Consider the following 12,036-nt stretch of genomic DNA (forward strand, 5'->3'; position numbering starts at 1 on the left):
TGGCAGATCCAGGGCTTGATGAGGTCCTGGTCCTAGTTCATGGGCGACACTTTCTGGCTGTAACCTCATGTGGCGGGAGTCATCGAGGGAACTTTCTCAGATACTTAAAACAATAGTTTATTTGGCTGTGCCATGCGGCTTGTGGGTCTTCAGTTCCCCAAACGGGATGGGGACTGAACCCAGGCCCTTGGCCATGGAAGTACATTGTCCTAACCACTGGACAACCAGAAGTCCCCAAGCCTCTTCACAGGGCACGAATCTCATCCATGGGGCCTCCGCCTCCGGACCTCATGCCTGCTTGTGCCATCACATAGAGGGGTAGGTTTTCAATTTAGGAATTTGTTTTTGACAGCCAGAACACAAACTTCAGTCCATAGCAGCTTTTCTTTGCTAAAACAGACCAAGGAGAGTGTACGTTTCTGAGCATATTCTGCCCTGTCAGAGGTTTAGGCTGAACTTGATACTGTACTTGGTCACAACTGGGTCACATTCTCCCCACAATGTGACGGCTACTTGGGCTATTGCCTGTGAGGAGCTGCAGCAGCTGCTTGTCGTGCTGGACATGGAGGGCCCCCACGCGTCTCCCTCTCCTTGCGGACCGCAGCTGACCTGGTGCCATCAGAGGGGCCCTCAGCTCAGCTTCTAGCAGGTGGTCCCCTCCCTTGCCACCTTCCCCTGCCCCCCTTTTCCCCTTCTGGCCTTTATCCTTGAGTGGTGAGGAGAACTGACCTCACAGATTTTCCCCAAGTATTTGATCATGGCTCCACTGTGTGTGCTCGTTAGGAGGGAAAGAAAAGACAAGACACAGGAGTCACTTTAAAAGAGGGACTTTATGTGGTCTGTGGGCGTGGCCAGACAGAGGCAACCGCTGGGGTCCAGGACTCCTTACTAGCAGGTGATTGGACTGATGGGCTGTCCATTCATCCCCACACCTGCGGGCCTTACTGTCCCTAGGGCAGTGGTTGGCTGTCCAAAGGATCTGCCAAGAAAGGTGACTTTTAGTGACCCTTTCCCCGCGAGCAGGTAGCCAGTATCCCCTGGAGGAGTGGCAGAGGACCTCGCCCCACCTGCCCCATCCACGCAGAGCATCTACATACCCCAGGCAGCGACGTCATCATATACCTCCGTTTCCCTGGTGGAGAGCACAGTTGGGTCGGCCAGGGTCACCTTGCCCCATTGTCACACACCCCCCACCCCCTGCCCCCAATCAGCACTGGCACTCACAGGGGCAGTAGAGCTGTTCTTGGCACATAGCCATCTGTGAAGAGAGCAGGGGTGGGTGGGTGAGGTCTCTTCCCTCCTTGGGGTGGTCTGCCTTCCCAGGCTGCCCTCCATTGGTGACTCACACTTGCCCTTGGTGTCCCGACACAGCATCTCCTCCTTGCTGGTGAACTCAATCACCTCCAGGATCTCCCCTCGCCGGATCCCCAGGTGCTTGCCGCCCCCACGGCGGGTCTTGGCATTGGGGTCAATCATCATCCTCGTCTGAACCACAATCTCCCCCTCAAACTGGGGAGGGGGACACAAGAGCTGCCACTTGCCCTGCTGCCCTCAGAACCCCATGTGGGGCGGTGGCCACCTGGGGCCGAGCCCAGCCCTCCCAGGACTCTTCATTCACACCTTGAACTTCTTCCGAAACTCCCGCTCAGCTTTCTCTGCCTTCCGGAGCTGCTTCAGGGACTTCAGGTCCGTGGGCGGCACCTGCAGTGGCTGGAGGGGCACCTTCTCCCTCCTGAGCACCCCCCCACCAAGGAATTAGGTGCTTATGCTTCTCAGGGACCCCCTTTTATTGTTCTCCCCAGCTCAGCCCCGCCCTGCCCACCTCCCTCTGGTACCTGAGCTCTGGGTCTTGAGGTGGCCTCCACGGGTACTGCTGAGCCGACAACACTTCATCTGGGACAGTCAGAGCGCCGAGTTAGAGCAGGGCCTTTGAGTGTGGGCCTCTGGCTCTGGTGGCCTGATGTTCCCCTGATCAGTTTTCAGGACTTGGGTCTCCTCCTCACCCTTTGCTGCCCAGGCCTCTCATAGTAGATTACCTTCCATTTCCTAACTCCTGCCACAGGCCAGGCACGGCAGAAACCATTAGCCATTTCTTTCAACTTTCTTTTCTTTAAAAAATGTATTTGGCTGCGCTGGGTCTTAGTTGCAGTATGTGGGATCTAATTGCCTGACCAGGGATCAAACCTATGCCCCCTGCATTGGGAATGTGAAGTCTTAGCCGCTGAACCAACAGGGAAGTCCCTTTCAACTTTCTTGATGGCTGTCATCCCAAGTTGCCTGCTGAGGAGGTAGCAAGGGCCAGGGAGGTAAGGCAGCCTGCCCAAGGCCACCAAGCTGTTAAATGGTAGAGGCAGGGCTTCTCTGTCAGCTTTTAAGACGGTTTCACCCCTCCCTCCTACAGCATGTAGGTTTGGGGAATTCTGATGAGGTATGGGTCAAAAAAGAAGGCCAAGAAAAGTGTTTCCTCAAAGCAAACAAAGCCTGCCTCTGAGAAGGGGCTGTGTTGGGCTGGGGTTCTTGCCTGGTCTGGCTGATGAGGAGACTGGACTGGAAGGAGTCTCCCAGATGACCAGCTTTTTAGGTGAGGGCACTGCTGGCCGAGGGTCTGCTTACAGTGAGAGCCTCAGGAACACCAGATGAGTGAAGGATCTAGAACCTGCAGCCCCCAGCTTTTTTTTCAGTCCTCTCTGAATGACTTGAAGTGCCACCCTGGGCATTCCAGACCACCAGGCCCCTGACACCATCAAGCTGCTGGGGTGGGGAGAGGGCTGCATATCTGCATAGTGCACTCTTCCCTCCCCAGACACTTTTTGCCTCCAGCCTCAGCCTGGTGCTGAAGTGACAGTCACACCCAGAGGCCACCCGGGCTGGAGATGGTCACCCAGCTGGAAGCAGTCCTGACTTCATCCCAGGGCTCCTATTCACCTCCCGCAGCCTAAGCACACAGCCCGGGGTGCAGCCGAGCAGGGCAGACCCTGGCGCCCTGTGGCCCCGGCACCCTGGGCAGTGAGATCCTGAGCGGGCTACCCTCAGCTCCTGACCCTCATGGAGCTCCCTGTCTGTGCACGGGGCTGCCACTGCTCTGAGTGAGGCAGAGAGTGGGAGGGAGGCACTCAGAGTTCCTCAGGTTGGGGACAGACTGGAAAGGGGCAGAGCAGCGTTTGGGACAGTCTGCACCGCTATGAGCACCTACTGCCGCCCCCCGCCCCTCGAGAGGGAGAGCTGGGCAAGTGTGTGGTACTGGGTCAGAGTCTTGGAGAATGACTGGCACAGGATGGGGGACAGTGAGCTAAGCTAAGGATGTGTCTGGTCTACTTGGGGTTGGGGAAACAGAAAAGGGTGAGCTTGTGCCTGCTGGAGGTGGAGCGTTCAGAGGTGCTTGCTCCCCGCGTCCACATCCCTAGGAGCGGCAGCCCCCTCCAGACCCGAGCCACAGAGCCTCACTAGAGCGGAAGCAAGAGGGGCCCTGTCAGGAAGCTCTGTGCTCACAGGGGTGTTGCAAGCAGCCCCTGGGGAAAGCAAGCCCAGGAGAAGCAGCAGGGCCCAGGAAGGAGTCACAGCCATAGAGGCAGCAGGCGCTGGGGGCTGGGCTGGTGAGGAGGGGCAGCAGCTGGGGACCCCTCAGGTATCTGACAAGAGGTTCCCTGGCAGGAGAGCCTCCGGAGATAAGGGCAGGAAGCAGCCTGGGGCAGAGGCTCCCATGTGCTGTCTGTGAGCTGGGGCAAGTCATGTCTCAAGCTTCCACTTGTGTAAAATGGGGCGGGGGCACAGTGCACATTCCATTAAGTGCTGGTGGGGAGATGGGGTGCATTTCTCACATGAGGTTGGTAAATGCCTCTTCCCTGAGCTGGGCCTGCCTGGCCTTCCTCCTGCTCTCCAGGAGCGGAGGCATGGAAGACAGACAAAAGGGGCCTTGGACACCCAGAGCACATGAATCTGGAGGGTCGGCCACACCCTGGCTCCAGCCCCCTCCCTCTTGAGTTCAGGCCCAAGCCCTTCCCCTCAGGCACCTCCAGTACTGTGGATCTCCTGACACCTCTTCCTTACTCAGGGTCACCTCCACTTGACACCCAGGTGCAGGCTCAACATTTAAGCCTCATCCCTATCCTGAGCTTTCTGCTACGTCCCTGGTGATACACCATTACATCCTCGCCGGTTTTGGTTTTGTTTTTGGCCACGCTGCTTGCAGGATCTTATTCCTGGAACAGGGATGAAACCTGTGCCCCGTGTTGGGAGTTCAGGGTCTTAAGCACTAAACCAGGAAAATGCCCCTCTATTGGGTTCTTCCCCTGTTCTACATGTCTACGGCCACCACCCTGGGACACAACCCTTGGCTTGGCCGCACTGTGGTCAGGCTGCTGGCCTCTGGCTGTCCTTCCTGTTCCTCCACTAGGAGCTGCCATGACCTCTCTGACCCCTTTCTCTCTTTTTTTTCTCCCCTAGCTCTGCTTCAATCCCTCAGGCATATGGGTTGTCATGGGGCCTGGTACTAGCAACACGGACAGAAAAGGCCCCTGTGATGACTGTTCCCCCTCCTCGGATGCTTCAGCAGACTGTCTGGCTGAGTGTCCCACTCTGTCACCTCTGCTCCTGGGGCCGGGTCCAGAGTGGTATGTGGGCTCGACATCATCGTACACCTCGTCTGGGTCCCTGCAGGGATACCTGACATGAGTGAGGGATGTTTCAGCCCCATGACCCATGCCTGTGCTCCCTGACTCCCCATGCTCACTGTGGGATGAAGTGGAGGCCAGCAGAAGAGGAGGTCCTGGGCAGAGCTGCAGAGAAACGAGATGGGATGTGGGAACACGGGTAGGCCGGGGAGTGTCGACCTCCCCGCCCCTGCTTTCTATCTGGGCCATCCACACCCACCTGTGTCTGCTACCGCAGCTCTCCGGAAGCTCTGGATATCCCTGGGGCCTGGGGGCAGTGGGGGCTTGGCTGGGGGAGGGCCCAGGCTGCTGGCCGGGGGTAGAGGCCTCCGCCGGGGCAGGTGACCAGGTCTGAGACCCAGCCTGGAACCAGCACTCTGAGCGAGGGCTCCTGATCTCTGCTGCCGTGCCCCAAACCCTGGGCTGAGCGGGACCCGGGGGCTGGAGCCCACCACAGCAGAGGGCAGCGAACTCTCTGAGAAGGAGCCAGGGAGCAGGGGCTTTCTTGGAAGGTTCCTGGGCAGAGAACCGGGCTCTGGCTGCGAGAACTTGTGGGGGGACCCCCGACACTCGGGCTGCAGAAACTTTGAGGGGAGCACCTTGAACTCTGGCTCCGAGGACGTCCTTGAGAGGCTGGCGGGCTCGGGCTGTGGGGGCTTCTTGGAGAGCGCCTTGAACTCACACTGGCGTGACTTCTTGGGAACCACACTGACCTCTGGCTCCGAGGACGTCCTGGTGAGGTCACCAAACTCAGGTGGCAGGGGCTTCTTGGGGAGGTCATTCAGCTGAGGCCGGGCGATCTTTCTGGGAAATGTACTGAAGTCGGGCTGTGAGGAGTGGGGGCGGGGCTCACCAGATTCCAGCTTTGAAAGGGGCACTGGAGGGATGTCACTGGACTCGGGCTGCGGCAGAGGCTTCTTAGGGAGGCCACCGACCTGAGGCTGCGGGGGCTTTCTGGGGAGCTCACAGAACTCAGGCTGCAGAGGCTTCTTGGGAAGAGTACTGAAGTTAGGCTCTGAGGAGTGGGGGTGGGGCTCACCAAATTCGGGCTTTAAGAGGGGCACTGGAGGGACCTCACTGGACTCGGGCTGGGGCAGGGGCTTCTTAAGGAGGCCACCAGCCTGAGGCTGCGGGGGCTTTCTGGGGAGCCCACAGAACTCAGGCTGCGGGGGCTTCTTGGGAAGAGTACTGAACTTGGGCTCCACGGGGGACCTGGGGGTGTTGCTGAGCTCAGGCTGCTGTGGGGTCTTCTGAGAGGGGGCCTCAGGGACCTCAGGCTTCCTGGGAAGTGGCGTGGCCTCGGGCTGCAGGAACTTCTTGGAGAGTTCACTGAACTCAAGTTTGGGGGGCTTTTTGGGCAGGTCAGTGAACTCAGGCTGTGGGGGCTTCTTGGGGTGCTCGCCTAGCTCTGGCTGTGGGAACTTTTTGAGGAGTTTGTGGAACTCAGTCTTCGGGGGCTTTTTGGGGAGGTCGCCAGTCTCCGGCTGAGAGGCCTGGAACTTTGCTTGAAGGCTCCGGAAGTCCTGATGACTCCCCTAGGGGACACAGGCAGGCAAGGGACTCATACACATGGGGGCCATGGAGAGACGGATGTGGGGATAAGCGGACGAATCACAGACACACACCCTTGTCGTCCTCTTCCCGGCCTTCTGCCATTGACTCTCTTCTCTTGACCAGACTCCCATGTTTTTGTCTCCAGCCTCCCCGTGAGAGTGCCAGGCTCTCTTCCTGAACTACCACACACCGTCTGACCTCGTCACTTAAGCCCGGAATGTGCACCCAACCTCACCCCACTCCGGACCCGAGCTCCTGGGGTGCCATGTGGCCTTCTGCTCCCATTCCCGCCCCCAACCCAACTCCGTGGAGCATCCTCAAGCTCCTCCCCTCCTGCATGTCCCTAGGCCTCTCTTTTCTCATTTCAAAATGTATCTGGAGGGACTTCCTGGCAGTCAGGTGGCTAAGTCTCCTAGCTCCTGTTTGGGGAAGTAGATCCCACATGCCACAACAAAGAGTTGAACTGCCTCAACGGAAGACTCCGCGTGCCACCACTAAGACCCGGTGCAGCCAAAAGCAAGACATGTGTATTAGTATATCTGGAACTGAACAACTCTGGACCACCTGCACCCCTGTCCTGGAATCCACCCAGGGGAGGCGGCCTCCCCTGCAACAGGATTGCTGTAAGAGGCTCCTCCTCGTTCCTCCTGCCCACGATGCCCCACACCCCCTTTCCCGGTCAGCGTGCCCGCAGCAGCCAGAGGCGGCCTGAGTCTGTCTGTCCTCTGCTCCGAATCTGGGTGTGCTCTGTCGCTTGCCCACAGTAAGAGCTCTAGCGCTCACGAACCCCCCGGACGGCACGCCTGACCTCCCCTTGGTGCTGCCTCCCTGGCCTCCCTCTCCTGCTTGGCTCCTGCCACCTGGCCTGCCTGGGCCATACTTCCCATTGCATGGTCTCTCCTCTTCCGAGTTTCTACTCCTTTATTCCATATGATAGAGGCCTTTTTTCCCAGAACACCCTGATTTAAAAAAAAAGGATTCCCCTAGGACTCTCTGATCCCCCCAACCTGCCTAATTTTTCTCTTAGTGCCTAGCACTCTATATCATCCTATTTATTTTTACCTAATACTTATTATTTTTTTTTTACTATTTATTGGCATGCCACGTAGCACATGGTATGCTAGTTCCCCAACTAGGAATTGAACCAGTGCCCCTTGCATTGGAAGCAAGGAGTCGTAACTGCTACACTGCCCCCAATACTGTTTTTTAAATGTGCCTTGACTGTTTAGGGTTGTGTGTGTGTGTGTGTGTGTGTGTGTGTGTGTGTGTGTGTGTGTGTGTGAACTGCCTCCCCCCTGCCCCTGAACGTGACATGAGGGCAGTCTTCCCAATGCCTCACACTCAGTAAGATGCTCAGTAACTATTTGTTGAAATAAAGAATCTACTAGGGACTTCCCTGGTGCCTCAGTGGTTGAGACTTCATGCTTCCAACGCAGGAGGTGCGTCGATCCCTGGTTGGGGAACTAAGATCCCACATGATGCCGTGCGGCATGGCAAAATATGTATCTATCTATCTATATATATACACCGGACACCGAGATGAGCAGCATATACTCTGCCACATCCAGTCCAATGTGGCGCACCAGCCCTGGCGCATGAAGTCCATCTCGATCCTGTCTCAACAGGACCCACACCCTCAGTCACAGACACAGGAGACACACAAGTAGGCCAGGGCTGCTCTGACCGACAATTGACCCCAGAAGTGGCCCTGCCACTGGCCCCTGGGCCTGGCTTCACCTGGGGTCTAGGAGATTGGGGAGGGGAAGGGCAGGACCTCACTCATCTGCCCTGTCTGAGCTTCACTCTCCCCTGACCCAGAGAACAAGGAAGGGTGGCAGTTCCTGCCTGGGGCCTGAGAAACCTCTGTGAAAGCTGGGCTGGGATAGGCTCCTAGGTGACCCAGAGGGCTGGAGAAGGCAGATCAGCAGGTCAGGCCCTGGAGGACTGCTGGGGTGGGCGGGGTGGGCAGCAGCTACATGACCTACTTTGTCACCCACAGGAAGCCCCTGCCACTCACCCTGGCTGCCTGTTACCCGGTGGCTGTTCATGCTGACCTGGGGGGAGGGGAGTCACCCCAGCAGGCCCACCCGTTCCCCTTCTAGTCACAGCCTCAGCTCATCGCCGCCCCTCGGAGCTTGAGTTGTCCCAGAAGTGGATCCCGGCTGCTTCTTAACCCCTGGGCATTTGTGGCGGTCATTCTCATGTCCCCAACAGCTTTCCTGCCCCTCTGCCACCCTGCTTTTGGAATATGCCCCTCTGGTTTCCACCCGTGGCATCCCTCACCTCCAGCCAGTGTGGGGCTCTCCCAGGCCCTGGAGACTCACTCACCATGGCTGCAGGAGGGTGATGGACCACAAGGCGAGTGGGACCCAGGCCAGGACTGCTGCATTCAGGAAGTGACTGTGGCTTCTGCTCCACGGGGTGGGGTCTGCTGGCCAGGCGGGGAGGGGAGGGGAGGAAGGGGCAGAGGCGGGGACAGCCCCAGCCTGGTCTCAGATCCTGTCAGTGCTTCTTGAATTCCTGTCCTGCCCTGCAAGCTTTGGGCATCCTGTTAGCAGAATCCCTCCCAACAGTCACTCATTTCTAGATTCCGCTGCCATGTGCTGGCCTCCGAACCCCAGGGAGGACTTGTGCCAGGCCAGGAGGGCCTCCTGCCAACAGGGGCAGGCCAAGGACACCTCCAGCCAAGGCCTCCGTGGGAGGGGAGGGGTAGTTCTCAGGAGGGAAGGGGCATGGTAAGCTTCACGCTTACTCAGGAGTCGGAGTGAGCCGGGTTGGTGAGGCCCTCCTGCCGGCCCGTGTTGCCTCAACATGCCTTCCTCATTTCAACACTTCTCTGCAGTCCCGATTTCCAGCTCTGAGCAGGACTCAGGACTTCTTGTTGCGGGGACAGCTGTCACACAGGCCGATGGCCCAGGTGGGGTGGCAGATTTGCTGATGGGCGGGTGGGTGGGCAGTGTCCAGGTTCCCAGAGGACTAGGGAAGGAGGAAAATGGGGGTGGCTGGGAGGCTGGCAAAGAGGGGGTAAAGTGGGGCACAAGACCAGTGCTGTCCAGAGGGAAACCCTGATGGCTTGGCTTGGTCCCCAGGAGGTCAGTGACCTTGGGGCTCATAGAGAAAGGAAAAAACACCCAGTGGGAGAGAGCAGAGCCCTGATTCTCAGCTTGGCCACACCATCGGGGTCCCTTGAAAAGTTCACAGAGGAACAGAAGCTCCTGGAGATCTTTTTTGTTTTTAATTTAAAACTTCAGCTACACTGGGTCTTTGCTGCTTCGAGCAGGCTTTCTCAAGTTGCAGAGAGCAGGGATACTCTAGTTGCAGCGTGCAGGCCTCTCTCTTTGTGGTGACTTCTCTTGTTGCGGAGCACAGGCTCTAGGGAGCCGGGGCGGGGCTTCAGCAGTTGCAGGTCCCAGGCTCTAGGGCACAGGTGCAGGGGCTTAGCTGCTCCTCAACATGAGGGATCCTCCTGGACCAGGGATCAAACTCATGCCCCCTGCACTGGCAGGTAGGTTCTTTACCACTGAGCCATCAGGGAAGTCGGTTCCTGGCCTGGGGATTTCTTACATACCCTCAGAGTGATTCTAATGTGAAGCTGGGAAAGAACTGGTGTCCACTAGTTACCCTGGGACCCCGATAAAGTGTGGGCTGTGCCTCAGGTCTGTCAGAGTCTGAAGCATCCCAGGTGATGCCCTTACTGTGGTCCAAGGATCACACCTAGACTAGCAGGGATGTTTGAAGTTTCCAGAAGGCAACAGACAGTGGTTGGCAGTGACTCTGCCTGTGTGTCTGCTCTAAGAGCAGAGCTCGGGGATTCTGGGCCCTTGTGTGTCCCTGCACAGACCAACATGCACTCTGGGTCACATTCCCGGGTGTGGGTTCCCCTTTCGAGTAGGAAGCTGAGGATGAGGATGAAGAGGTCTGTGTCCCAGAGCTGCTCAGCCTGGGAACCTGCAGCTTCTGGCCAACCTGCACCCTCTGGGGTAGCTGCACACGGCCCCTCTTTCATCCTCTCTTCAGATGGACACTCCTGAGCGCCCTCTGCTGGGCAGAGCTGGGACCCTCAGAGGGACTGCTTTCAGGCATCTTGGAGTTGAGGTGGTGGGGGCGGGGAGGAACCCTCTGAGGTCACAGCTTGGTTGGCCAGAGAGGCAGGGGCTGCAGAGGCTCATAAGGCACATTGGGGCCATTGGGAGCAGTAAGACTTCCCAAGCTAGCAGACAAAGATTGGACATGAGTTGGGAGGGGATGAGGGTAGGAAGTGGGGCTTCCAGGTGGCACAATAGTAAAGAGTCTGCCTGCCAATGTGGGAGACACGAGAGACGTGGGTTCGAGCCCTAGGTTGGGATGATCCCCTGGAGGAGGAAATGGTAACCCATGCCAGTATTCTTGCTCGGAGAATTCCATGGACAGAGGAGTCTGGCAGGCTACTGGTTACAGAGTCGGACACCATTGAGCAACCGAACACACATGTACGAGGGTAGGAGGCAGTTTCCAGCGACCCAGCTCCCCAGGCCTCAGAGCACTTTCAGCTTGCTCCAGAGGCCAGCGAGGGGCCCGGGAGCAAAGGGACTGTGGACCCACTGTACCCATAGGAGGGGCAGTTGCATCTACGTGAGTGATGAGTTGGGAGGCAGGTACCTGGGCCAAGATGTTGGCTCTGAGTCTCGAAAGGTCCTGACACACTGGGATGTCCTGACACAATGGGCACGGCCTGGATTCGAGGGTGGCTGAATGAGGGCCTTAGGGGGAAAACTCCTAGGCACCGGGGGACCCTGGTCCCTGGAGATGCAGGAAAGGGTGAGCCTAGGGCCATATTCCCAAAGGTGTCTAGGGCCTTGCAGGTGCAGGAAAAGTGAGAGTGCCTGCATTTTCTCATCAGTGGTAACTGTGTCCCACTTCTGGGGTCATGTAGAAATCAGTGTGACTTTGGAACCGGGCCTGGCTAGAGTCGGGCTCAGTCAGCTTACCAACCTAGCCTCATCTTCTCTATCTGTACAGTGGGCCCTTGACCCATCTCCTCCCCAGGTTCTTGAGAGGGCCCCAGGCAGCCAGCCACAGGCTTGGTGGCTGGAGGGATGTGAACTGCTGGCCAACGTTTCTCAAGCCCCCTCCCTCTCTCCCCATCACTCTGTGAATTCTCACAAGAACACCAAAAGCAGACTGTCATGACACCCACTTTAAGGACTAGGAAAGCAAGATACTGAGAGGGTCAGTCTTGGGGCTTCCTTGGCAGTCCTGTGGTCAGGACTGTGCTCCCAGTGCAGGGGGCATGGGTTTGATCCCTGGTAAGGGAACTAAAGTCCCACATGTTGCATGTCATACCCAAAAAGAGAGGTTGAATCTTCCCCAGGGTCACCCAGCTGTGGGTCCAAGGCTTCTGGCTGAGAAGTGTGTGCGTGGGGAGCTTATGGGGGTCTGGAGCCCCCAGGGTTCCCTAATGGTCCCACAACTCGTGTTCAGTGTCAGCTGCCTCAGTAGGGGCCTGGGGGCCTGGAGATGGTGGCAGCGCGGTCACCTGGCCTGAGTTACCTGGGCCTCAGCTGCAACCCCATCAAGAACACTGGAGCCCTGAAGCCCCGTGTGAGGCTGAGGATGGAGGGGCAGGCGGTCCGGCTCCTGGGTGTCCAGGTGGGGCAGGTCCTAAGGGCACCAGATCTCCCTACTGCCCCTCCCAGAAGCCGAAGGGCCTTCAGAGCCTGGAAGTGTTCAGCTTCGAGGAGACACAGTGACCACACCAACGGGAGCAGGTGTTTGAGCCAATACCCCAGCTAGGCTTTACGTCAGTGGCTTCCATGCTGAGGACCTTGCTTGGCTCTGAGACTGAGAGATGAAG

The 12,036-nt window shown here is 57.9% G+C and overlaps 1 protein-coding gene across 3 annotated transcripts; it reads right to left on the minus strand.

Moving 5' to 3' along the window:
* Window positions 1–811: 811 nt before the first annotated feature.
* On the minus strand, window positions 812–8,590 carry PRAM1 (PML-RARA regulated adaptor molecule 1). 3 transcript variants are annotated; one of them, XM_042250037.1, is made up of 10 exons: window positions 8,532–8,590; window positions 5,503–6,184; window positions 5,249–5,381; window positions 4,583–4,650; window positions 1,836–1,893; window positions 1,621–1,732; window positions 1,347–1,509; window positions 1,225–1,258; window positions 1,098–1,132; window positions 812–979 (listed from the first exon to the last, which is right to left on the minus strand). In XM_042250037.1, the coding sequence occupies exons 1-10, from the start codon at window positions 8,532–8,534 to the stop codon at window positions 951–953; spliced, it is 1,317 nt and encodes a 438-aa protein (XP_042105971.1). In that variant the 5' UTR covers window positions 8,535–8,590; the 3' UTR covers window positions 812–950. The 3 variants fall into 3 exon arrangements, with proteins under 3 accessions (XP_042105971.1, XP_012033378.3, XP_042105970.1); XM_012177988.4 differs by adding an exon at window positions 4,730–4,775 and having other exon boundaries at window positions 4,870–6,184; XM_042250036.1 differs by having other exon boundaries at window positions 4,583–4,775; window positions 5,249–6,184.
* Between the last annotated feature and the right edge of the window lie 3,446 nt (window positions 8,591–12,036).

This window comes from Ovis aries, chromosome 5 (genome assembly GCF_016772045.2).
Source record: "Ovis aries strain OAR_USU_Benz2616 breed Rambouillet chromosome 5, ARS-UI_Ramb_v3.0, whole genome shotgun sequence".
In the NCBI taxonomy this organism is placed as follows: Eukaryota; Metazoa; Chordata; class Mammalia; order Artiodactyla; family Bovidae; genus Ovis; species Ovis aries.

What these genes read in the sequence shown, in the direction of transcription:
- PRAM1 (XM_012177988.4), bottom strand. An exon ending in GGCCTCCACTTCATCCCACA is followed by an intron (nt 4,651 to 4,729) that starts GTGAGCATGGGG and finishes GTATCCCTGCAG; the next exon opens with GGACCCAGACGAGGTGTACG. An exon ending in AGAACAGCTCTACTGCCCCT is followed by an intron (nt 1,133 to 1,224) that starts GTGAGTGCCAGT and finishes GCTCTCCACCAG; the next exon opens with GGAAACGGAGGTATATGATG.